Genomic DNA, 25,318 nt, shown 5'->3' with positions numbered 1-25,318 from the left:
GTACTTTTTTGTTTGTTTCATTTATCATTGTTTTTTTTTTTTTTTACTTTTGTTTTGTTTTGTTTTATAATACCAACACCAAGCGATTGCACAAAAAACCCGTTGTTGCTTACAGAACTAGACAAAAAAAAAAAAAAAAGATTTAGGCATATCTTTTATTTGATATCTTTTATATGCATATGCGTAAATATGTATGTATATATATGTATATTCATTCATTATGTTTCGTTTTTGACAATAAATCGGCTACAAAATCAAATGGATAAGTCCTACTATATGCTCAAAGTTTGTTAAATATGTAAATTTAACTTTCGATTCATTCGAAATCTTATGACTCTACAAACAAAATTATATATAAGAACTAACAACTTAAAGAATTCTGTTTTCATTTCTTGTTTCTTTTCAGTACAATAGGTGGTCATATTTTAAGAACTAAATTTTACTTATTAAACACCTGTGTGTGTGTGTGTATATATATGTGTGTGTTAAGTAGTCTGTTTTGATTAGAAAAGACATTATATAGGTTTTTGCATGTTTTTGAACTTATATTCTAAAGCCTTAAGTAAATTAGTTTCATCATTGTGTTTTTTTCCTTCTTGTTTTTGTTTTAATGCCTCTTTACAATGTTTGTTTTTGTGTGTATGTGTGTGTGATATTTAATAGATTTATATATAAATAAAATGATGTATATATATTTATATACATACATATATATGTTTGTGCTTATTAATGCTTTCATATAAATGCCAACGTTTTTTGTTCATGATGATATTTCTTTTTCTATTTTTGAAAGATATATATATATATATATATATATATATATATATATAGGTATATATTCCATAATTTGTTGCTTAAAGCCTTATATATATATATATATATATATATTATGTTATATATATATATATATATATGTTAAACAGAAAAAAAAACTTTTGACTAATAAAGCAAAATTCATGGATTTGCTGAAGAGTAAAAAAAAAAAAAAAATCATACATAATTCAATTCAATTCAATTAACTAAACATAATGCGCATTTCTATGATCTGTATTAGAATGTTTTGGAATGTGTTTTTTTTTTTTTTTTGTTTTGCTTATATGTATATATAACTATTCAACTACAACCTATGCAAAATATACATGTACAAAACATAATCTCTCCAAATAAATTTCCCTTGGGCAGTTTTCAAAAAACTTCAAAGTCACTAATGAGTTGTTATTGATTAATGGGTGTGTTTGTGTGTGCGTAAACTTAATATAGGATGATTTGATTTACTTATTTTAACAAAAACTAAATCGATTATATGATTATACATATATTTATATATATATTGAGAAAGAGAGAGATTGTGTTGTATGCAAAATTTTAATTATGCACAGGCATGGGCAGCTGACCAAGCAGATTATTGGCAAACTGCGAATTGGTAAATTTGAAATGTCGCTTATCATAGAACTTCAGCAGCGCCGGTGAGAAAGGATGATTGTCCTTGAGATGCAGATAATGGACTTCCGGTTCACAGGTGGTATGACCACATTCCTCGCAAACATACATCTATAGAAAGGAAAGAGAGCAAAGAAGTTAAGTTTTAGTTTTGTGTTTAAAAATCTAAGTTAAAAGTTTTACTCTTTACTCGAAGAGTCTGGTTATATTTTGTTGTTGCTAATGAAAACTAATTAAACAATTGTTTTCGATTACTGATATGGCTTGGAAAGCATTTAATTGGAAACTTGTTTCAAACCCCTGGTTGACTAGAAGTTTAGTTTTCCTCATTACTACACTCACCTTGGCTCGCCGCTCCTTATATGCATACTGATGCTGCACACTGTGCACCTTCTGGCAATGGGATTCCAGTGAGCAGCGCTGCGTGAAGCTTTTCTCGCACAGATTACACTTATATGGACGGACGCCGGTATGGGTACGTGTATGCCGCTTCAAATCGAAGGTATCGTTGAAACCCTTGCCGCAGAATGTGCACAAATAACGTTTGATGTCCGAATGGCATTTCATGTGACGATTGAGCAGACGTTGCAATGAAAATGTTTTCATGCAGACGCGACAAACAAATTTATTGTTGGGATCATCGCTGCTAACAGAGCTGGCATTGCCGCCACCCGCACCGCAAAGTGCATCGGCTGAGCCATGAATGCTGCCATTGCTGCTGGCACTGCTGCTGCTATTGCTGCCACTGCCACCATTATGTTGCTGTTGTTGTTGTTGTTGCTGCTGCTGTTGCTGTTGTTGTTGGACGGCAAGTGAGGATTGTTGTTGTTGTTGTGGTGGCTGTTGTATGGAGTGCTGATGCTGCGGCGACAATTGTTGTTGCTGTTGCTGTTGTTGCTGCTGGTGATGTTGCGATGACTGGTGTCCATGTTTGAGATCATCAATACAATCAATATTGCGTATACGGTGATGGGCACCATGGGCATTCTCAACGGCCAAAGGATTCTTAATGCCATGTCCACCATTCACAAATTCCAATTGTAAATCGGGTGGTAGACCCAACTAAGATTTTAGAAAAACACAAAAAAAAATTAGTTAGTTTACAGTTAACTAAATTATTAAATACAAAAGGTAAGACAATTAACAAACACAAGAGCACAAAACAAACACAAGAACTATAAGAAAGCTAAACAAACAGCAAAAACTACAAAAGAAAAAACAACATATAGATTGTCGATCGTTGACAGAGATTGTAAAGGGAATTAATAGCCCAATGAACTAAAATACGTTTGCAATTACATTTCATTTCGAATAACTTTGAGAAATGCGAAACGATATTTACATATTAATCATTCCTTTACTCATGGACAAGGGCATAGCCAGGGTTAAGAATTCATTGAATTAAAGATGAAAATCAGTTAGTTTGAATTTCTTAACAAAAAAGCATTCAAATGAGAAGGCTATGCTTTTGTCCGTGCAAACATTATAAAAATAGTTGTTGTTCTATAAATCAATGTCAGGATCAAACAATCGAACAATAAGGACAATGGACTCTGATTGGAAAACAATCAACATTTTCTTTCTCTCTCATTTTTAGTTCTTACACGCCGCTGCAATACTTTGCTCTCATTGAGCACTGAAACTGTTGGCGATGGCGGACAGAGACCTGCCGCTGTGGCAGCCGCTGCTGTGGCTAATGAACGTAATGTGGTGCAATGGACAGTCCGTGTGGTTGGCACCTCAGCTGATGGCATCAGAGTGGATATAATTGTTACCGTTGTGGAACCATATGCCACAGCTTTGGCACGACGACTCAGTTTTGTGCCATGCGAAGTCGAAGATGATGTTGCCGATGACGATGATGATGAAGAAGAAGATGCTGTTGCTGTTAGTGTTGATGTTGTTGTTGATATCGTTGTAGTTGTTGTTACTTCACTAGTAGTTTCCTGTATAATCTCTGATTTGGGTGTAACAATTATAGAATCTAAGGGAACTATTTCAATAAAATCCTTCTTCTCTTTCTTAATTTTGACATCTTTGTGCTGCTGTTGAAATTGTTGCTGCTGTTGAATTTCTTGTTGCTGTTGAGCAACTTCTCGAGTAAATGTAACACTTACGCTTTGAATGAGCGGTTTGGTATCCAGAAGAGCGGCTGCTGCAGCAGCTGCTGCATTGGCATCCAATAGACCCGAATTGCTGCTGCTGCTGTTAGTGCCCGAACTGCTGCTGCTACTCATGGGACGCGTTAAATGCGCAGCGGCGGCAGCAGCAGCTGCTGCAGCGGCAGCCGCGGCATGTGCCGTTGGTGAGGGCAGTGAGAGATTGCTATTGTCATGATGGGAATGATGTGAGTGTTGCTGCTGTTGCTGCTGCTGCTGATGGAAGTGATGATGTTGTTGCTGCTGTTGATGGTGATGTTGTTGATGTTGCTGCTGCTGTTGTTGATAGAGATTATGTTGCTGGTAGGCGGCAGCATGTTGCTGTTGATGATGTTGCTGTTGTTGCTGGGAAAGCAGTTGCTGTTGTTGTTGTGTGATCAAAGATGATTGCTGCTGCTGATGCTGCGGGTAATTCGAGTGATGCTGTTGCTGCTGCTGTTGCATCATCAATCCTCTGGTTGCATGTTGATATGAAGGTGGTGGCTGCTGATTGACATGTTGCTGCTGCTGCTGTTGTTGTTGCTGGCTAACATGTTGCTGATGTACGCTATGCTGCTGCTGTGGGCCCATATGTTGTTGTTGCTGCTGTTGAGACACATGTTGCTGCTGCGAGTTACTACCGCCGCGTGTCATATTATGGGTTAACTGCGTCAACAGATTCTCATGCAGAGCATCCAATTGGGCGGAATTCACAGAATGTTGCTCCACCGGTGTCACCGAAACCGAATCCGGTGTCAGCGATGGCGTCGAGACCAGCTCAAAGTCCTGCCTGGGACTCGTTGTGGCCGATTCCTCGTCATCCACGCAGCTACGCTGCAGGAATGAACTCAAATCGACGGCATCGGATAATTGTTCCAGCAAATGATCCGTCTGCGAGCTGAGCATCAATGTGGCAGTAAACTGCAATGGATCCACTGTACCATTGGGGCACTGCGAACTGGCCAAATCTGACATAATGGCATCCTCATAGGCGGAGGCATTAAATTGACCCGAACTACCCATTGTGGCTTGTATGATATTCTGGGCAAAGGTACCAATATCGATTTTCGCCTCATCATACTCAATATCGGGCTCATCCTTCAATATGATGCCATAGGCTGATGGATTGCCACCATAAAATGGATGACCACCGATGCCATTGCCATTACCAAGCATATTTGGACCAGTTGCAGAACCAGGACCGGAACCCATCATGGAATGCGTTGAATGTATATTATGGAATTTGGAGGAATTGGAGGAGGAGTCATTATAGTTAGAATTATTACTGCTGTTGAGGCCAGAGGCGAAGTTCAAAATATTATTACCATCAAGATTTGAATTGGAGCCGTTACCACCACCGGTACCAGCACCACCAACTGACCCACCACCAGAGCCATTACCACTTCCGCAATTGATGTAACCATTATGGCCACCAGCACCACCTGCACCAGCTCCTCCGCCTCCACCGCCAGCTGACATTATGTAGGCAGCCGCTGCGGCGTTCTGTATGAGAAAATTGGGATTGCCTTGAAAGTGCGACGGATGATGATTGCCACCGGATCCGTGCTGATTATTGCTGTTTGCCGTGCTGCTACTCTGCTGCTGTTGCCCGCTCTTGAGGCTCTCGTAAAATGGTGGCAATGCCCCTGTGGGCGGTGAATTAGGACCGTAATTACTGCGTCCGTCGCGACCGCCGCCCATGCCCCCGCCGCCGGCACCGCTGCCGCCCAATGCGCCGCCAAAACCACCGCTTGGCGATCCAGCACCGCCGTTGGCTTGTCCACTACCGGAACCGTTGGAACCGCTTCCACTACCAAAGCCCGACGATTGAAAACCCTGACCGGCTGCACCCGAACTGCTGCTCCGACCGTGACCAGCAGCAGCTGCCAAAATGCCAGGTAAACTGCGCACCAGGCGCGGATTCAAGCGCTGCTGCGACTGGGCTAAAAGCACACGGGCAGCAAATATTGTACTGCGACGCCGCGCTTCACGTACACGATGGGCACGCTCCAAACGACGGGCGTTCAGTTCCTCGTCACTGTCGTAGGTGGAACTGCGACGCTTGGGTACGTGATAATCGATGGGCTCCTGTTGCTCTGGTCCCAGCTGATCAAGATCAAGTGAGCTCAATGGCAGCTGTACGCCACCGCCTCTACGTAGAGGCGGCAAGTCTAGTGGCGGTTCGACTACGGCCAAAGACGACGCGGCAGAGGAGGATGCAACAGCCTGTGGAGCCCGCTGTATTACACTGCAACGGACGGGTGGGGCAGCTTGAATGGGGGTGGGTTCGCGTGGAGGTGGCGGACTTGGACGTGTTTCGGCAGGAGGTGGTGTGCTGCGCATGCGCAGGGACAATGGTTTATCTACAGGAAGCAATGGCTTCTCGTCCACAATTAATTTGCAGCCATCATCGGAATCATCATCCGAATCAGAGTCGCTATCGGTATCCTTGTAGGCTGAGAGATTCTGTGGCTGCTGTTGATCTTGTGGATATTCTTTACGTTGCGCTTGGGTCAGCACATAACGTGGACGCACAGTTGTTGTCGTCGTCTCAATACCTACATCAACTTCAGTATCGTCTTCTTCTTCTTCTTCGTTGTGGTGTTCCTTTACTCTCGGTGATTCTGTTGTTCGCTTCTTTTCGTGCTCGTCTTCATCTACGCTTCGTGTTGCTGTCGCTGCTGTGGCTTCGTTGCCGCTTTCGTCGAGGGGCTGAGGCTGCGGCGTTGACGCTGGCGTTGGCTTTAACGTCGGCTCCTTTGGTATTGCTGTTGTTGTTGCTGTTGGTATGGGCGAATTTTGTTCGCAGTCTTTTAAGGCTAATGCGGGGGAAGTGGTGGTTGTGGTGGGTGTTGTTGTTGTTGTTGTAGCTGTTAATGGTGGTGTTGTGGCTCTGATGGTGTTTGTATTGGTGGGGTTGTGATTTGGATTGGTTGTGGTGCTACAGCTTAAACGCTGCAATAACTCTACCGGTCTCAGGCAATCGAGATTTTCTGCAAAAAAGAGAAAAAACCAAAAATTAGAAATTTATGAATTAAATATCACAAGACAAATAAGCCATTCAAAATACAATCTTTTTCTAATCCGTTTAAATAAATTTTTTTTTCCTTTTTTACATTCTGCAACGGAACTTTCGAGAAATTTTTGGGAAATCGAAAATAAGAATTAGATGCGTTCGCCACGACAATTGAATCCTAACTGTAAAGCGGCAACGCAAAAAGGAAGATCGAAATAGATCTCTTTCGTCTTTGCTTTCATCTCGATTTCGTTTTAGACTTTTTTTGTGCAAGTGCATGTAGGTAGACATACACACATATAACACACCAAATATACATACATACATATGTAACTATGCATGTGTGAGTAATATCTTCACGTATTTATGTATGAATATTTATCTCATCTCTTCAACGTAATTGAAAAGGGTTGCCACTTAGTTCTAATCCATACTCATACATAAGCATGCACAAAGGTACAGCGTACATGCAAATGTAATGTATGTATGTATGTACATATGTAGATAGCTTCCACACCCATACGTACCACTTTTTTTTTGGCATATTTCTCGTAAACTTTTAAAAGTTACGCGTTCTTATGGTTTTAGTGTTTAGTGTTTTAATTTTGGTGTTTATTTCTTGTCCAACTGAGGCGAATTAAATTGTAAATTTGCTGGACATAAATTTGCTATGTACACTCATTAAAATTGCTCGGTTTTTTTTTTTCAAATAAGCAAATCGCTTGGAATAGTTAAAAAAAAAAAACCAAAAAAGAATCAAACAAACCAAACAATCGCTAATTATAGTTAAAGAAGAAGAAATACATATGTACATATGTATGTATGTATGTGCAATTTACTTGGTTTATTATTGCAAATTGTAAATTGCAAGTGCAAGTGCGAGGTGGGCCAAAGACAAAACGGGCAAAGACAAGGTGAGTATTAACAGCAGCAGCAGCAACAACAACAATTCACAAACATAAACAATTCTTTGATTGAAGGGGGTATCAACCTTTAGGTACCCTGTAGTAGGCGTGTACAATTAATAAGAGTGAAATAAAATAAATTCCATTAACATTTCCTTAGTTCAAGATACTCTTATTTACTTTTATTGTAGTATTTAACGCAATGATCATGTTTATGCATGCTTGTAGTGTGAAGATTGTCATCTGATTAACTTTAGCTAATATGGCCTTTTACGTTATGATTGTAGGGTATGTAAAACAAGCTTGGCAACAACAAAGTTGTCTTGGCTTTAAATCAAATCAAGTGCAGTAAATAATAGCAACAACCACAACAGTAACAACAATTGTAATCAATGTTAGTTTGTACATGTGTGTGTGTTTGTGTGTGTAGCTCAATGTGTTTTTGTTGTTTGCTACGTTCATTTTGATCAAGATCAAGGTTTTTAGCCAACCATGTGTTTCTTTCTCAACGTGTTTATGTATGTGTGAGTGGGTGAAGCGAACATTTGCTAAGCCCTTCTTATTTATTAGTTAATGCTTTTAATGCATTGTAATTACAGATGCCAAACACGCACAAAGCTTCGCAACCCTGTTCCAGCCTCAGCCACATATGGTGTGGGTGGCAACTCTAAGCCAGCTGCAAATGCGCAACTTACAATTTTAGACTTGATTTGTCATTAATTCTAACTGTCACTGTTAAACCAGCCTTGGCTTATGTACAGCTTTTAACATTTTATTATTTAACTGTTCTAATAATGTAAAGCAGCTTGCATTTGCTATTGTATGTACATATGTATGTATGTACATACATACATATGTAATTGTAATTTATTTTATTGTGTTAAGGTCAAGGCGAAAATGCCTTATAATTACAAGCATACATACATACATATGTATGTACATGCATACATACATACTTAAATATTAAATGGGAAATGAATTTCAATTGAAACCACAACCATCATTGACCTCGAGAGTTAGCAGCAATTAAAACATTTTATATTCGGCTTAATGTGGCTATACTAATACAGGTTAAAGAGACCAATTCTTATTTGTTCTCTCTCTCCCTTTCTCACTCTTTTTCTTCTGCTAAGTTTAATGTACATACGTATGTACGTACGTACATGCATACATACATATGTACATCCTTAGCATAAACATCGATGTAAAACCAATGTGTACCCTGCATAAGAAGGTTAACGAGTTCAATTGAGAACTTACAAATGTTATCTAAGATAAAAAATCCTTTTTTGGAATTTTAGCAATTGGTTTAGTAAGAAGTTATTTTACCATATCCAAATCTCAAATTTTTCTGATACAAAAATATGTATGTTTATCCCATGAGTAGTGTTAATTTGTAATTATAAATTAAACAAAGGGCATATGCCGTGTCGGTTAGTTAGTTTTAGTTTCCGGTACTTTTTGTTTTATTTTGCAAAACATTTCATTGGATTTTCTTTGCTAGTGTTAATGCTGTTGTTGTTGTTATTGTTTTTGCTGCCCGCTGTGTGCGTTGAACTTTTAAAATATGCCAACCTGAGTTTTATCATCATGTAGAGAAGGGAAGAGGGGAGAAATGGGGAAACCATGACTGCTCCCTCTATTTCGTCTAGCGCGAAATGCGTCGCAAAATTGACAACAAATATCAAAAACAAAAAACCAAACCAACCCAAGATTGCCTGTCTCTATATGTACATATGTATGTATATGTATGTATGTACGTAAATACATACATACATACATACATAGGTGTAGTATGTAAATGTGACTGACAGAACTATCGAACGTTGTATAGAAGTTTCTTGTCTAGAATTTGTAATACATTTTTTACGCCTTCTCTTCGGATGGGTATGTACATATGTACATATGTATGTATACAGTTTGTCAAGAATGATTTCAAACACGTATAGAGTGAAAATGTATCTCAATTTAAAAGGATTACACGTATGTACATCAAAAGCCTTATCAAACTTATGTGGATGTAAAAAGTATTCTAATTTTTTTTTCCCATGTACAAATACATTTTTGTCTAACTGTATGTACGGTATGTATATCGTAAAACGATTCTGTTTCTAATAAAATTTCATATTTGCTCAATTTGAATAGATCTAAAACCAGTGAGACACGAGTCGTTCCCTTATAATATGCCTAAATGATTTAAGTTCTACAGTAATTACCTTATCTAAGCCGGAAAAATAGTTTGTAGAATATATAGTTCGATCTAATGTGCTACTAAATTATCTATTTTGTATTAATTGAGTGAAATTTTAAGCAATATAAAAAGCTGTGGGTTTTTATTATTGTTTCTATTTTTTCAACAATGTGTGTGTTAATGCGGGAGTGTGTGATTGTGTAATTTACACGACGCCTTCCCCAAACAGCTGTTGATGTATCCACCAAAAAACCTCTGTGTGGGCGTTGTAGTTGTCACTTGTCGATACTTTCTGTCAAATCATGGAAAACTACTCAAAAGATACTACAAGGCAGTCTAAACTTTTTTTTTTACAGTACATTTGACTAGATTAAGGGGCAGGCAGGCCAGTGATAGATGTAGGAGTATTTGGGGCGGGGTGTGGTCGAGGGGAAGATGCATGAAACAACGCAAAATTCCAAACGCATTCTCAGCTTATCGTATGTTAAATTCCTGGCATGCACGACTACAACAATCATGATGATGATGATGATGATGACGGCACACCAAGCTAACTCCCACTCCCCCGTTTCCTAGGCCCCCTCTAACCCCACAATCCCCTCTTAACTTCCCTTAGACCACATACATACATACATACATAGATACCTTCTTCTGTTCTGTCTAATTGCGAATGCCAAACACGTCGCCGCTTGTAGTAACGACAGAGGCAGAGTCGTCAAGCGGTTAGCTTTGCCCATATACATACATATCGGTTTATTCACATATACAAATAAAGTCTATACCCATACAGACAACTAACAATGAATGGTGGTGGGAGGAAAGACCAGGCCAAAATACTTCGTGCTTGGTTAGCTTCTTTACATTATCATATGATACCAAAGTATTAGTTGGTAGATTCCTCTCCCCCTCCACACACACACAAACAGTGAGATCCATAGCCATCGATATGATTGCATTTTGTTTGATATTGTTTATTGAAATTGTTCAGATCGTGATAATAATGATGATGGTTAAGCATATTAACCTCAATATCAATTTTATAATTAAACGAAAAAAAAACAACAACAACTAAACAATGCAACTCAATATTCAACAGGTATCTGAGTTATTATAAATGATATAAATTCATAGAGAGTATATTGCTTAAACATGAAACTAGATTAAATGAAATAGAAAGAAGAGCTCCCAAAAGTATGCAAGGAAACTGAAGTTAGGTCCCTATCTAATGGATATATCTCTCGTAAAGATACAAATTAAACTAATATTCATGTAAAAGCAATAAGAAAGCAGACCCAAAAAATAAAAGAGTATACAAAAATTAACAATTTAAAAATAAGAGCAATGAGTAAAGTACACGTTTTACCCCCTCCTCTAGACACTTGTTCAGATTCCCAAAGACAAGTAATTAAGTTACGCGAAATTATTAAGTTACGTAGCCAAAAAAAGGGCAAAAAACGAAAAAGCCATGTCGGCATTTATAATTTATAATTTATCAAAAACAACAACAGAGCAGAGGCAGCGGCAGAAGTAGAAGTAGAAGCGAATCATTTATCAAGATTGAAAGATTTGAGCATCGATAAACTTAATTGCAGAGCACTTAATGCATTTTTAAAGTTTGCGCCCGAGAAACCCGAGAATCGAGGCTAATAAAGACCTTGGGATCCAGGCCCTTAGAAATCGAACTATCATCAGTATATGTATAAGAGCAACAGCAGCAACAAAAACAGCAACGGCAGCTGCCAAAAAAAAAAAAAAAAAACAAAAAAACCAAAAAGTGTTCAAACCCTTTTTGTTATTTTTTTTTTTGTGTGGTTTTTCCCCCAAAATGTATTGGGCGTTAGAGACAAATTCATTTAAACGCAGACGCTTAGGCAATAAATTTATAGACTGCCCTTGGGCAGTTAGAGGAAACAGAATGGTGATCAAGATGATGATTATAAGGATCTTTCAAGGATCGTGTTGCAAATGGGTTTGGCACAACACTTGGCCAACAGCAGCAGCAGCAACAGCGTAGAATTAGAATTGCAAAAAAGGGAGTGGAAAGAAAAAGAGGGAACCCTTTTTTGTCTGTTTTAAGCTTTTACACTATACTACATAATTTGTATGGCGGCGCATTAGGTCATTTGGTCAACAAATGAAATGAAATGAAATTATGTGGCATGCAGGAAGAGACTGAAGCTAGAGAGAGAGAGGAGAGGGCAAAAAGCACCTGTTAGGAGTCAACTTCCTTCCTTTCATTCAAACGGATGCATTCATCAAATTGGCGGCGGCAGAACAACAGGAAGCCCAAGCCTTTCTTTCATTTTTTTTTGTTTTATCAACTATGTATCCTTCTTTCTATCCTGGCCAAAATCATGCAAACACAAAGAAACAAAAACTTTGACAAGGGTTCTCTCTCTCACTCACTCTGTCTGGTTGGGTTAAAAAGCATCTGGTTCATATGAACAAGGTGTATCTGTCTGTCGGTCTGTCTGTCTGTTTGCGTGTGTGTATCCGTTCTTCTTTGATAGAAGGAAGGACATTTGCACATTTGAAAGAAAGAACAACAGACACACACACACACACACACTTGTCATGAAGCAGTAGAAGAAACTGCTAACATAACAATTGATTAGCTGTCAGCTAATCGCTGACACTTTGCTCTCTGGCATATATTACCATATCATTTAATTTTATTATGTACTCTCTCCATCTCTCTCTTTCTCTCTTTTTCTCTCTATCTCTGTCTATATGTGTTTTGTCTCATTCAACTGAGTCTGTGTCATTTTGTAAGCTTGCTTGTTGTTTTTTTTTTGCTGTTTCAGTTCATGCTCTATTAAATTTTAGTTTTTATTTAACATTGCAATCATTTTTTGCGAAAGCAAAAGTCTGATGGGCTTTATAGATAGGTGGATGAATGGATGGATAGATAGATAGATAGTTAGTTAGTTAAATGGATGGGTGGGTGGGTGTGTGTGTGTGTGTGTAGTTAAGGCCTAGTTAATAGTTTAAACATAGACTTCTTTTTCCTTTATTATGACTTGGCTCATATTGAGAAATCTCTTTTGCCCTTACGTTTCATCAAAAAAATGAAAGTCCAAATTTTAAAAGCAATCACAATTGACGATTCGAGACGTTCTTCGTTAATTGACTTTTAATATCATCTAAGGCTTGTTAGTGATATTAAAAATTGAATTTATATTAAGAATAAACATTAAGATGGTTAGTTTTAATGATTAAATAAGATGTATTCACAGAAAAAGAATTATCTCTAAGCAAATTGACTCTTTATACTCTGCGAGTGATGAAAGTATTATATTTTTCTTGCAAATTTAATCTAAATATAATTATTAACTTTTTATACGAATACGTACAAATCTAGACTTCTTTTCAATGTCAATTTAATAGGCAAGGGGAGTGATAGAAGCTGTGGGGGAAGGCGGGTGTATATCTATACCTATATATATATATTCATAAACAATGTAAGCGTATTAAACGTTGTCTATTGAAACAGAGCAAGGTTAACATTGACATTAATACCAAATACAACAGCAAAAAAAAAAAAAAATGAAATAAAAAATAAACTTGCACAAATTGAAACACATAGAACAGCAACAACAACAGAAACAGCAACAAACAACTGTAATTAGCAGCTGCACAACACAACGCATAGCTTCAGCCAGCCACATGGCAGTCCACCAGTCCATAGATACATTTAGATGTAGATGGATGCCATGTGTTTGCTGTTGTTGTGTTGTTGTTGTTGTTGTTAGTTATGGTAGTGTTGCTGGTGGCATGTGGTTTGCAATTTAAGACGCTCTGCCGCCATTTGGCTTTGGCTGATGATGATAATGATGACGATGACGAACCGAGTACAAATATATCTCACATCTCACATAAGCTAACACACACACACACACACATTTGTACACTTGTTCATCAAATGCTTTAAGACCAAACAAAACAACAACTAGTCGCTGCAATTTTGACCTTGAAAATAAATAAAAAAATAAGAAAAAAACATTTAACAGCAATAGCAACAGTTAAAAACAAAAAAATTGTTGCCGCAGTGCAGGACAAGTGAGGGTAAGTGGGTGGTAGGGGAGGGGAACGGGGCTATTCGACTGATGGTGCAAGGTAAACCAGGCAAGTGGACTCATGTATGTATGTGTCAACTAAGCTTTACTAGGTTAATGTTAAATATTTGCCACAAAATACTTAAACGACAAAAAATAATATTTATATATTTCAAATGTCGATACTTTTTACCTATCAAAACAAAACATGCTTAACAGAAATAGATGAATTGAAAAACATAGAAATAATTGATGTGGCAAAAGCTTTTCTTATAAAAATTAAGTGTAAACTTGTGTAATTAGGCCTGTTTAAAAGAGAACAAAAAGCTTTTCTAATAGTAAATATTTCAATTTTTAAACTACTCAAAAATAGTTCGCATAAAATAAATACTAAAAGTATAGAAAATTATTGTCTAAACTGACATTGAGTATAAATCATATTTTCCAGCATGGATGGATCTTTTCAATCATTTTTTTGTGCCACTTGGTAATACGTTTTTAAGATTGACACGTTTGTCTCTATAAATTTTTAGTGTCAAGTTTTTTTTTTCTTTCTATTTATCATTATTAAAAATGTGTTTGTGTGTGTGTGAGTGTGATATTTTGTCATTTGCAATATGCAATCACACTTTTTTTGTTTTTTGTATTGTTTAAGCTCATAGATTTCCGTTAGCTAAAAACAAAACAAAACTAAAGCAAAGTCAAAAACAAAAAACAAAACAAAAAAAGTCAAAAGTATGTAAATTTTGTAGGTACAACGAAGTGTTTATACACTTCCAAAACTCCAACTTATTTTGATTTCAATTATTTTGGCCTAAGTTTAGGTATAAATATGTATTTTTTTCAGTTTTTCGTTGTGGTTGTTATTGTCTATAAAAACGTAAATGCGTTTGTCAACATTTTGTGTAGAATCCGCATTGACCACTAGCTAAAACTTTTTTTTTTTTTTTTGCTGTCGTTTTTTAGAATGAATATATTATATGCGTTTGACCTAAATTTGTTTGCCGTTGTTGTTGTTGTCGTTGTTGCTGTTTGCCATTTAGTTGCAAAATACAATAATAACCAACAACAATTGCATGTGTGTGAGTGTATGAGTTGCACAAAGAAGCATGCTAAATAGCTACTAAAATACAATGCAACTTTGCAAAAGGCAAACAAAAATAAATGACTGACTGATTGACTGACTGACAAACCATTGAAGGCTGTCCAGGGTTTACAATATCTGTTTCCATATACACACATCTTGTGTATAGCTGTATGTGAGAGTGTTAATTATTATAGCCAATAAGCTATTTGGCTAGGTGGAGGGGATGGCCATGCTGGTTGTAACAACAAAAATTGAAATCCTAAAGAATTGTGTTATGCCCATGCCCATGCCCATTACCATTACCATGCCTACCTCAATACCATAGAACGTATATCTATATACATATATAGTGTATACTTTACATTGGTAAACCGATTTGCTCACAAATCGTGCATAACTCATTAACATTTTACAACGGGCCTTCTACTCATCCCCTTACCACAACCCCTCGTGCCTTTGGCCACTTCTATATGCCATAGAAATCATTTAACGCAATTGCGTTAAAACTTTGCCCATATTGTAACTAGATTTCGTTTCGGCATTTTTGTTTTTCATCTTTTTGTTAAACAGTTTGTTGCACTTTTGTTTAGTGTCGGCCTCGCCATCTACATACAAATGTATATTGTACATCAGTATAATTGTTGTTGCTAACAAATTGAGCAATGCAAGTCTCAAAATCTGTCGTCATATTGATTACAAATTAAGGCAATTCGATTTTTGTCTACTCCCCCCAAAAAGTTATTCCCCTTCTAATTTTTCATCTATCCCAATTGATTTTGCATTTATGAGGCATTTGTCAGATGATTTGTTAACCCTGTTGCTGCCAGCTTATGGATGTAAATTAAAAACCGCATCTGGTTGACCTTCTCAACCGTTACCCAAAAAGCCAGACAGGGAGAGAGAGAGAGAGTGATAAAATGATTACAACATGCGAAAAAAAATCAATAATGATGAGCAAACTTGCTCTCATTTTTGTTGCCAAATGTGTGGATTTTTGTATATACATATTTTTAACTGTAAAACCAAACAAATATTGATGAATGAAGCTTAAACCAAAAATCGAAGAAATATGATTACCACACACATATATTTTACATATTACAGATTATTACAATAGCAACGACAACAACATCAACAAAGACGATAACAAGAAACACCCACTTACAACATACATACATACATATACATATATATATGTATATATGACTCTGTATGTTGTTGCTGTCTTTGGTGTTTGTGTCATCTTCGTTACAAATATGAAATTAGGCGGAAAATTGTTATAACTTAATGTTGTTGCTGTGTTTTTATCAGTTATTCAAAAAAAAAAAAAAAAATGAAATGAGCCAAAACCGCAAGAAGAGTGAGTGACTGACTGACTGCCTGTTGTTGTTGTTGTTGTAGTTGGGCTGCTGCTGCTGCTGCTGTGTATGACGTAACTTTTTGTTGCTGCTGCTGCTGTGATTGCGGGCCCGGTGTTAATACAGTTAAAGCAGCCTAACCTTGAAAACCGGTAGATTTTTTTTTTTTTTTTTTTACTCAATTTCATGTGTGTCCCACTGTCGGTCTGTCTGTCTGTCTGTCATTTTTTCTCTGCGGGTGTGTGTGTGTGTGTATGTGTTTATTACTCGGCTCTTATTTATAGTTGTTATTGCTGTTATCTCCACCCTCTTTTAGCTCCAACAATTTAAACGTTTCTTGCTATTGGCAATTTCACTTGACAAACAAAAGACTTAGGCAACGAACTTGATATTGATATTGAAAGAAATGAATGTGGTGACAAATCAAATAAACACAAACAGCGAGAGACTAATAGAGGGAGACAATAACAGTTAAAATGTTGAAAATCTCTTGCAGATGCTCCATGGATGAACTAGTTCAGTTTGCCATTTCCCCCTCTTCTTTTTTCAACTCTTTCTACACATCAAAATATATACATTTCAAATAAACATTTTATGCAAATGAATTTCATAGGTCAAACTATAATGGGAATTGATCAATAGTGATTAAAAAAAAAATTGCACAATTTTCAAATGCTATCGACCACACAAAAAAATTTCGTTTTTTTTGGGTATTGGTCAAGAGCAGAAAAATGGAAGCGACAAGAGAAGAAAAGTTGCCAAAAAAATGTTAATAAAAACAACAACAAAAAACCCTAATAAAGACAATGCCAGCCTAACGAAGTTGCCCGTTGGCTCAGACCACAAAACCCAAAAAAAAAAAAAAAAAAAAAACCAGTTCAGAGGTGCAGCAGCAGCAACATCAGCAATGTGCAATGTTTAACGCATTTTTGAGATGCTGGGTAAGGCGACTGGGTCGTCGTCGTTGTCGTCGTCATCGTCATCGCATGCATTGTGATTATATAGTACAAGTTGTCAATGTTTTAGTTAGTCGTGCACACACACACACACAGATACACATACTTATGCACAGAAACAGTTGGCGGCAGCGCATTCATGCAGTCATTCATTCATTTAGTCAGTCACAAGTCAACCCTGACCTGAAAAGCATATGTATATACATATAGTATATATGTAAGTATATATATATAGGCATACATATACATAAGTATGTAGTAGGCATGTCTCTGATATATGCAACTGTGCCTCACGGTCTCTATCTTTCTCTGTCTCTTGCTCTCTCTCTCTCTGTTACTCTCGCTCTGTGTAATATTGTCATTAAATTTTTGTTCACTATTTGCTGTTGTTTGGGGGTCATCATGCATTTAGTCAGGTGGGACGACGAAGGGTAAAGTGTCTATTGGGTGGGGCTAAAGCTAAAGCAAATTATTTTAGTTAAATCACATGTTTTGTTGTTGTTGTTCTTGCCTCCTTCTACTCTTATTTCTAATGAAGATTTGCAAAAAAAAAAAAAAACAAATCCTTTGTCAAGAATTCTAATTCATTTCTAAATCAATTCAGTTTACAGAATTTTAATTTTTAATTAAATTTAATTAAATTTTAAAGCTTTTCTTAAATCAGTTTTACGGGAAGATTCTATTGCCAATTAAATGTGATTTAAGCCCAAACATGTGCCTATATTAATGTTAATACAGGATATCATTACAAAACACTTGTTGTTCTTGATAGCTTTACTGAAATATTTTGTAATTGTAAGTAATTTTTTTTTTTTTTGATTTGTTCATTGGGTGTGTAACCGGAAACTGTTTAACATACAATAAATAAACATTAACATGTTAAAAACGTAAGAGGAGCTTATAAATTGTTAACTCAAAAACTTAATTCATTTAAATGGCCATTTAAACAAAATAATTTGCATTTTGAATAACAAACAAACAAACAAAACAACAACAAACATTTCGCACACTTGAAAAAAGAAAAGCAAAACTAAACCTTGCATGCTAAAAACAATGTAACTAATTTAATAACTGACTATGTACGTTTGTGCAACTAAGCTAACTAGAATAAATATTTAGTTAATAATAATGTAAAATGAGGCCATAAATCAAGGAGAGGATTTCATACTATTTATTTGGTTAGTTAGTTAGACAAAGTTTTAATAAGAACTTTTACTTTGAAATCGAAAAATCGTTTCAAAATTTTGTTTTTGTATTAACTAGAGATTACAAAACATAGACTAAAGTCACAATTGCTTTCACTTAGTATGTAAATAGTAGTTTCGAATTATTTCGAATTTGTGCGTTGTAAAAAAATGTTTAAACTTGAGATTGCAATGCATAAATCGCCATTTCAGAATTTTACACACCTTAAAATTCACACACACACACACACACACACACACACACACACACTGACATATACAACAGACATTCTCAAAAAGTTGATGTTTATTTTTGGGCAAAGAAAACAAAAACAAGAAATCAAATCGAAACTTGTTCGTCTTCAAATCAAAAGCAATATATACACAAATACATACCTACATACATATATATTTATATGTTTATAAAAAAAACAGTTAACTGTTTTTATTTTTGTTTTTGCGTACAAAAACAAGTTCTATGCCGTTAAAACAGCTGCTAATTGTTGTTGTTATTGTTGTTATTGGCGATCATGATGATGACAAATGTTGAAACGTGTTTGAAACGCAACAAATACAATGCAAATTGAAACAAGTTTCCTTTAAATATATGTATATATATTTATATATATAATATTATTAATAATATGAGAAATACTCATGCTGATGCTGTTGCGGCAGCTTGTGCCCAGTCAAAACCATTTACAAGTTATTGACACTGAAAATTCTTGCCAAAAAACACAACCAAAAAATGCCCGTTGAAAATATGAAATACAAAGTGAATGATGTTTAACAACTAAAAGATTTAATTATTAAATCGAAAAGAATCCGATTTGTTATCTATTGAAATACTTCTCAGCACAGATGATTTTGTAATTAGTTTATATGTAATGTGATGAATGGACTTTATTGATATTAAGTTTCAAAATCGTTATTTTTTCTAATTCAAAAGGAATAGGATAATTGTAATTTGCCAGTTTTATCCCAATTGAGAAGGCTAGCAAGAGAAAAAGGCAAAGGAGAGATAGAAAGAGATACACATACACACCTTACGCATCATCATCATCATCATCATCTTCATGATCATCATTATAATGCAGGGCTGGGCCAAAGACGGTGTCTCTCCCGATTCCAAAGTCAGGCAATGAGGCCCCTGGCCAGGTATTTTGCCCCAACTGCATACCAAAAAGGCAAAACAAAAAAAAAAAACAACAACAGAGAAGGAGAGACCGAGAGAGAGAGAGAGAAAGAGAAAAGAAAACCCGAACCCGCTTCCTTTTTTTTTGTTCTTTTCAAATACACATAAAATGTATTCTTTATTCTTATAGTATACGTTCCATCGGGGTTCCTATACGGTTCGATGTTGAAGCGCGGGCGCAGTCGACCGAAGCAGAAGCAGAGAAACACAAGAGGCAGATATAGAGGAAGATGTGTAGGAGAAGGAGAAGGTGGATGGAGGTGGTAGGAGACGACGTCGACGGCGAGGTAGAAGAAGCACTTGAGACCTGTTTCTTATTATTTTTGTTCTGTTGCTGCTTCTTCTTCTTCTTTTTATTTTTGCCTTAACGTCTTTTTGTTGTCGATTCACTGCACAAATAAATCTCGGCTTTGAATTTTATCATTCTCTCTTTCCCTTTCTCTTTTTCTTCTCTTTTCTCTCTCTCACTCTTCCAGGCAATCTGCGTATTTGCAGGATTCTCTTATTATGATTTTTGCCCTTTTTTCGTTTCCACTTTTCTGATTGTCAAATATCTTTCCATTTTGTTGTTGTTGCTGTAGTTGTTGCCTTTTTTGTTTGAATTCTTTTATTGCTTAGATAGGAGAGAGCAAGGGAGAAAGAGGAAGAGAGTTTATAGTTGGAAAGCGAGAGCGAGAAGGCATGGTCCTTGGGCTACAGGTAGACCATTAAATGTTCAACTGCATTGTTCAGTTATCAGTTGTTATTTTATTCCCCCTCTTCCTTCATTTCCCCTGTCTGCAGGTAAAAACTAATGCCAACAGAAAGACAGCCTTAGAGAAAGAGAGGGATCGAGAAGGACATAGTAAAATACTTGCGATTCGACAGAAAAAAACTTCCAAATTCAAATCATGTGCAACTTAACCAATAGATTGAACCAAAGTTTTAGTATTAAGTATAAGGAACTCAAAACATCGATCGAGAATTGATCAATTCTTACCCTTAGTTTATCAAAATGCTTCCAAATTCTTTGACCTATAATTTGGTGAAAATTCTATTTGACATTGTCTTAAGGGTGTCTGTGAGGTGTCACGTTTTGGGAAAATCATTTGACCTACGAATTTGGGTGCTTACTTCACCTGTTTCTTGTCTTCTTATGAGGAAAATACTAAATACATTTTTCTGAATGAGGTTAATGTAAATATTTCTAGAATGTTTTTTTCGAGTTTTTGGCGTCTTAATGATGTGTGTAAATGGAACAAAAGAGGGCCGACTGAAAGATGGGTGGTAAGATATCTGCAAGTCGATTATCTTCAATGCTGTAAATTCAACTTAAGTAAACCTTGCATCATTTACCCCATCATTTAAGTCAATTGTTGTTGGACTTTTATTGACCATTTACTTTTGCTTTTGCCAAGATCAACATCAGCAACATCAACAACAACAAAAACAACTGACTATATGCAGGTCGCTGAACTCAACCGCATAAGTAGAGAAGAAATATGTAACTACAAGACAAGAAGAAAAAAAAAAAAAAGAAACAACAACAACAAATGAAGACGAGGGGCCAAAACCTTTCGCTAACTTCCGGTTAACGAAACACAAAGTGTTTCGCTGTTTGTTTGTTTTTTAAATGTTGTAACATCTGCGTAAACTGCCCGAGCAATTGCAAAACTTGCACAACTTGCAGAATTTAGCAGAATTTTTCTTTCATTTAGTTCTAACAGCTGCACAATTTGCATGACGTTCACATTGAAGACGATGACGATGATGGTTTATCAATGGGTTTCCTTTTTCTTTTCCAAATTTATGAACTTTTACTTAAAAAGAAAGAACTTCAGGGGATGAAAGAAATGGCCCAAGAAAATAACAGAAGATAACTGATCAACAGGAAGTTGGCCAAAAACATATAAAAAATAATAATAATACGGGTATCAATAAACATACAAATATTGCCATAGAGCAGATGTTTTTTATTATGTATTCTAGGAATAGTTTCTATCAGACTTGCTAGAATTTTCTTAGCTTGTAAGTGCTTGATTTCCTTTGCTTACTTTTATTTTATATCCACTTTATCCTCATTTTCATCCTCAATATATAATATCATGCCCTTGCCCACCATTATCATCATCGTTTTCCTCTCGGTGTATTTTTTTCTTTTTGTACTGGTTCTACAACTTTTTTTTTTTCTCAGTTGTTGCCTTGACTTTGCTTAGGCCAAATGCCAGCCCAGCCAGGCCAAGACAGGCCATGCCATGCCAGCCCCAAAGTTCCAAGTTCCCAACAACGCCCAAAGTCAACTTCTCTTCTGTTGCTTCTTCTACTTCTACTACTTCCCCTTCTACTTCTTGTGGTCTTATGTACTTCTTTTTTCTCTTCCATTCAATGGTTGGAGTCTGCAAGTTCTTTTGCCTAGCTAGAGCCAACCTACCTTCCTGACTATCGTCTCTCATCATCATCATCATCATCATCATCATCATCATTATCATGATCGTCGTCATCGTCAGTTTCTACCACTTCTTGTTGTTGTTTGGCTGGTGTACTTTTGCTTTAGCCAAGAACCTATGTCTAGTGGCTTGTGGCTTTTAGTACATGTTACTTGTACTTGGTTTTAGTTATATAATTCTCCTTTTTTTCTTTTTTGTTTTGCGCCATTGCTAGCCAAGCTCAAAAAAGAGTTAACTTGGTAAGCAACTCCGCTTTGCTTGTATCTGTAAGTCTCTCCGTCTATGTCGCTGTCGCTGTCTCTGTCTGTGTGTGTGCGCTCAAGTGTGCAGTAAAGTGAAGTTCTTGGCCATGGGCAGGCTTTGACGCCAGCCACAAACCGTAAGCCTTAAAAAAGACCTCTAAAAGTGAAGCAAAAAAAAAATTAAATAACTATTTCGAATAGTTTTCTGCCAATGAAGAATTAACAGCCAAAGCAAAACTCTAGCAGCATATTTTTAATTGCCAAAATAATGAAGGATCATATAGGCTATATACTTATTAACTACTCGAGAATATGTACTTACTATTACTAAAAACATATGTGTGCTAGCATCATTTAATAACCAGTTAATAAAGAAACCGACCATAAAACAAAAACACCAATAAACGTTTCCCTACCAGTCATATTTATATATACTAAGTTAGTTAGAACATCAACTAAAAGAATATTCTGAGGACTATACAATTTTCAATGAGATATGCAAAACGGATATTCAATTTGTGCCCAACTATGGTTAATATTTCCTCTTGACGACCCTTTGTGGCCCTCCAAAGTATATTAATCAATTCCCTTGCCTTAATATCCGTGAATATATGTATTAGCGGAAGTGTTTTTAATAGATCATTCAAATGGCTATTGCTTAGATATATAGCGAAAAGTTACGACGAGACAATTTAAAGGCATACCATAACTATAATTATTTCGCAGCCATGACAGAAAATGGAGATGGATTCTATAGCCGCCGACCCCCCTTGACACAGTATTGTGCCCCTCACCGGATCTCATGCTTATGAGTCTTTCTTTTGCTCTGTCTCCATATAATTATAATGCGAAAAGACAAAGGGCAGTTAAAGACAGACGCTATGTAAAAACAAAAGACTTAGGCAACAAACTTGTGCTAGAGAATTCTAAACAAAAAAAAAAACAAACCAGAAGCTAAAAATGACCCAAAGATTGACTCAAAAAATAAGGAAAAAATTCACTTTCAACTCTTTCGAAAGAAAGTTCTCAATATATAATTTATTGAAAATTAATTAATATGCTTAAGACTGCCGCCTGCCCTTCCACCAGCTCCCTCTCCCGCTCCCCTTCTCATACAACTTATACTGATCAGTGAAATCTGATCAGACGGACTGCCGCCTAAATCAAAAAAAAAAAAAAAAGCTAAAAAAAACAAAAAATGACTTAATAAGCATGCTGAGCGATTATATAAGACAGCGAGGAAAAGAAACGAGAACTGAAAACTAAAATAGAATCGAGGAGGAGTTGTTCGTTGTTCTTGTTGTTACTGTTGCTTGTTGGTGTTGCTTTTGGTTTTGGCAACGCTTACGAAATTCAATGAAAGTGATTGATGTTTTTAATGAAATAAAAAAAAAAAACAAACAAAATAGGTTTCGCTTCGAAATAGAACTAACTTTGTTTTTTTTTTTTAACAGGGAGAGGTTAAATAGAAACAAAAAAATACAGAATAATATAAGTACCAAGTGGGGATTTTTATAATGTTTTAGTTCGTTTTTTTATGGCAAAAAGGAAGTGTCAAAACAAAGACATAATAGAAAATTGAATAACGAATCTTTCAAATTACGAAATTCTAACCAAATACAAACCAAATTGAATGATTTTCTTAATTAAAATTGAAATTAAAGTCTTTGTAATTAGATAGTCAAAGTTAAGAATCGCAAAATGAAATAAACCAAACTGTTTGGGGGAGGGGGGAGAAGAAAAGCTATTTTGATGACAAGAAGGTAAACCTATTTCCATTTCTAAACAATAGGATTTAAAAGGCCTCAAAGTGTCAACAAAGTCATGATATATCAACTTACCATTTTGAACTTCGCTTGTTTTGGTTTCGACTCCAATTCCAACTCCAACTCCAACTCCAACTCCGACTCCCAATTCCAATTCGGATGAGTTTTGATTTGAAATTTGTCCATGCTCGAAATTATGCCGCGATTGACCAAAATAATGTCGACGATGATGAAAACGTTTGCGTGTTAAACTCAAAGGTTGTTGTTGTTGTGGTGGTGGCTGCTGATGCTGCTCATCATCTTTATGATGAATCTGTCCCAATGGTTCGGGCGAAGGTTGACTTGGTGCCGACGGTGGTGGTGGTGTTGGCGGTGTTGTAGATCCACCGCTGCCACTGCCACCACTACTATGCGGACTCAATGGTGGCACCAGGCAACGTTCATCATCCTGACTCTTGTGTTGCAGCAAATTCTGTGATTCCAGCAATCGTTGCTGCTGCTGATGCAGACGATTCTTGATGAGAAAGATTTTCGGCATTTTGGTATGTAGTTTGTGTCCGTTCTACGCGTTTCTATTGCCCGCCACACACAGGTCACAGGTCAGTTGTTATTCTTATTCTGTGTGTTTTCTGTAATCTGTTTCTTTTTTTCTCGTTTTTCGTTTTTTGTTTCAACAAAACACTAATCCAAATGTGTGTATATGTTTTAACAACTATCTGCCTGAAGTGTGGATATGTCCGAGTGTGTGTGTGTCGTTTCAAATAGTTTATGCACAACACCATACAATAAAAAAAAAAAAATCAAACACTTGTCGAGATAAGGTAACTATTATATTATTTGAAATTTTTTTCTTCTTTCGTTTTTGAGCTGAGGCTCAATGCATCTTTTTATGTTTCTTCATAGTAATCCTTGGCGTTTTTTTTTGGACTCTTGCAAAAAAAATGATATTATATAGGTATATATATATTTGTTTGGGAAGTATACGGTTATTTGCTGAAGTCGTTATTTTATGCACAAATTTGAAATTTTCAAAACTTGAAAAAAAAAATAACCAAAATTTGGTAATAATATACACACACTACACATACACACACACACACACAGTTCATTCGTTTATGTTTTATTGCTATTGTTGTTGCTCTTTTTTTGGTTTTCTTTCTTTTTGATTAGAACGCGGATCTTGAATTAAGTTTTGTCTGTGTTTTTTTTCTTGTTTCTTTTTTTTGTATTGAATTGAACTCTCGGTTGTGTGTCAAGCGAAAACACGTGCATTCACAACGCCGGCTCGCTTCTTACTGTATTCAAGCGGTCCCAGACGCTGATCAGTTAGGCCAAAGTCAGGCCCGGGACCGATCGTAC

The 25,318-nt window shown here is 36.3% G+C and overlaps 1 protein-coding gene and 1 long non-coding RNA gene across 6 annotated transcripts in view; one reads left to right on the top strand and one right to left on the bottom strand.

Moving 5' to 3' along the window:
• Positions 1–1,035: 1,035 nt before the first annotated feature.
• On the bottom strand, positions 1,036–24,053 carry ovo (transcriptional regulator ovo). 2 transcript variants are annotated; one of them, XM_068303873.1, is made up of 5 exons: positions 24,035–24,053; positions 4,904–6,571; positions 3,045–4,696; positions 1,783–2,502; positions 1,036–1,551 (listed from the first exon to the last, which is right to left on the bottom strand). In XM_068303873.1, exons 2-5 carry the CDS (start codon positions 5,919–5,921, stop codon positions 1,366–1,368), a joined length of 3,576 nt encoding a protein of 1,191 aa, XP_068159974.1. In that variant the 5' UTR covers positions 5,922–6,571; positions 24,035–24,053; the 3' UTR covers positions 1,036–1,365. The 2 variants fall into 2 exon arrangements, with proteins under 2 accessions (XP_068159974.1, XP_068159973.1); XM_068303872.1 differs by lacking the exon at positions 24,035–24,053 and having other exon boundaries at positions 3,045–6,571.
• LOC137587460 (uncharacterized) overlaps positions 7,131–25,318 on the top strand; it is a 104,329-nt gene continuing 86,141 nt past the window's right edge. For all 4 annotated transcript variants that reach the window (XR_011033932.1, XR_011033929.1, XR_011033930.1 and 1 more), the window contains exon 1: positions 7,131–7,508. This is a non-coding gene — a long non-coding RNA (uncharacterized lncRNA). The remainder of the gene's footprint in view (positions 7,509–25,318) is intronic.

The sequence above is a fragment of the Drosophila tropicalis genome, unplaced genomic scaffold (assembly GCF_018151085.1).
Source record: "Drosophila tropicalis isolate 14030-0801.00 unplaced genomic scaffold, ASM1815108v1 contig_158, whole genome shotgun sequence".
Lineage (NCBI taxonomy): Eukaryota > Metazoa > Arthropoda > Insecta > Diptera > Drosophilidae > Drosophila > Drosophila tropicalis.
The sequence above is the reverse complement of the archived record's forward strand: the minus strand, read 5'-3'. Positions and strand labels throughout refer to the sequence as shown.

Bases quoted from the DNA above. Each gene is read 5' to 3' on its own strand.
- ovo (XM_068303872.1), bottom strand. From the start codon at position 5,921: ATGCGCAGCACACCACCTCCTGCCGAAACACGTCCAAGTCCGCCACCT. The intron at 2,503-3,044 runs GTAAGAACTAAA...CTAAAATCTTAG, and splicing joins GCAAAGTATTGCAGCGGCGT to TTGGGTCTACCACCCGATTT. The intron at 1,552-1,782 runs GTGAGTGTAGTA...TCCTTTCTATAG, and splicing joins ATAAGGAGCGGCGAGCCAAG to ATGTATGTTTGCGAGGAATG.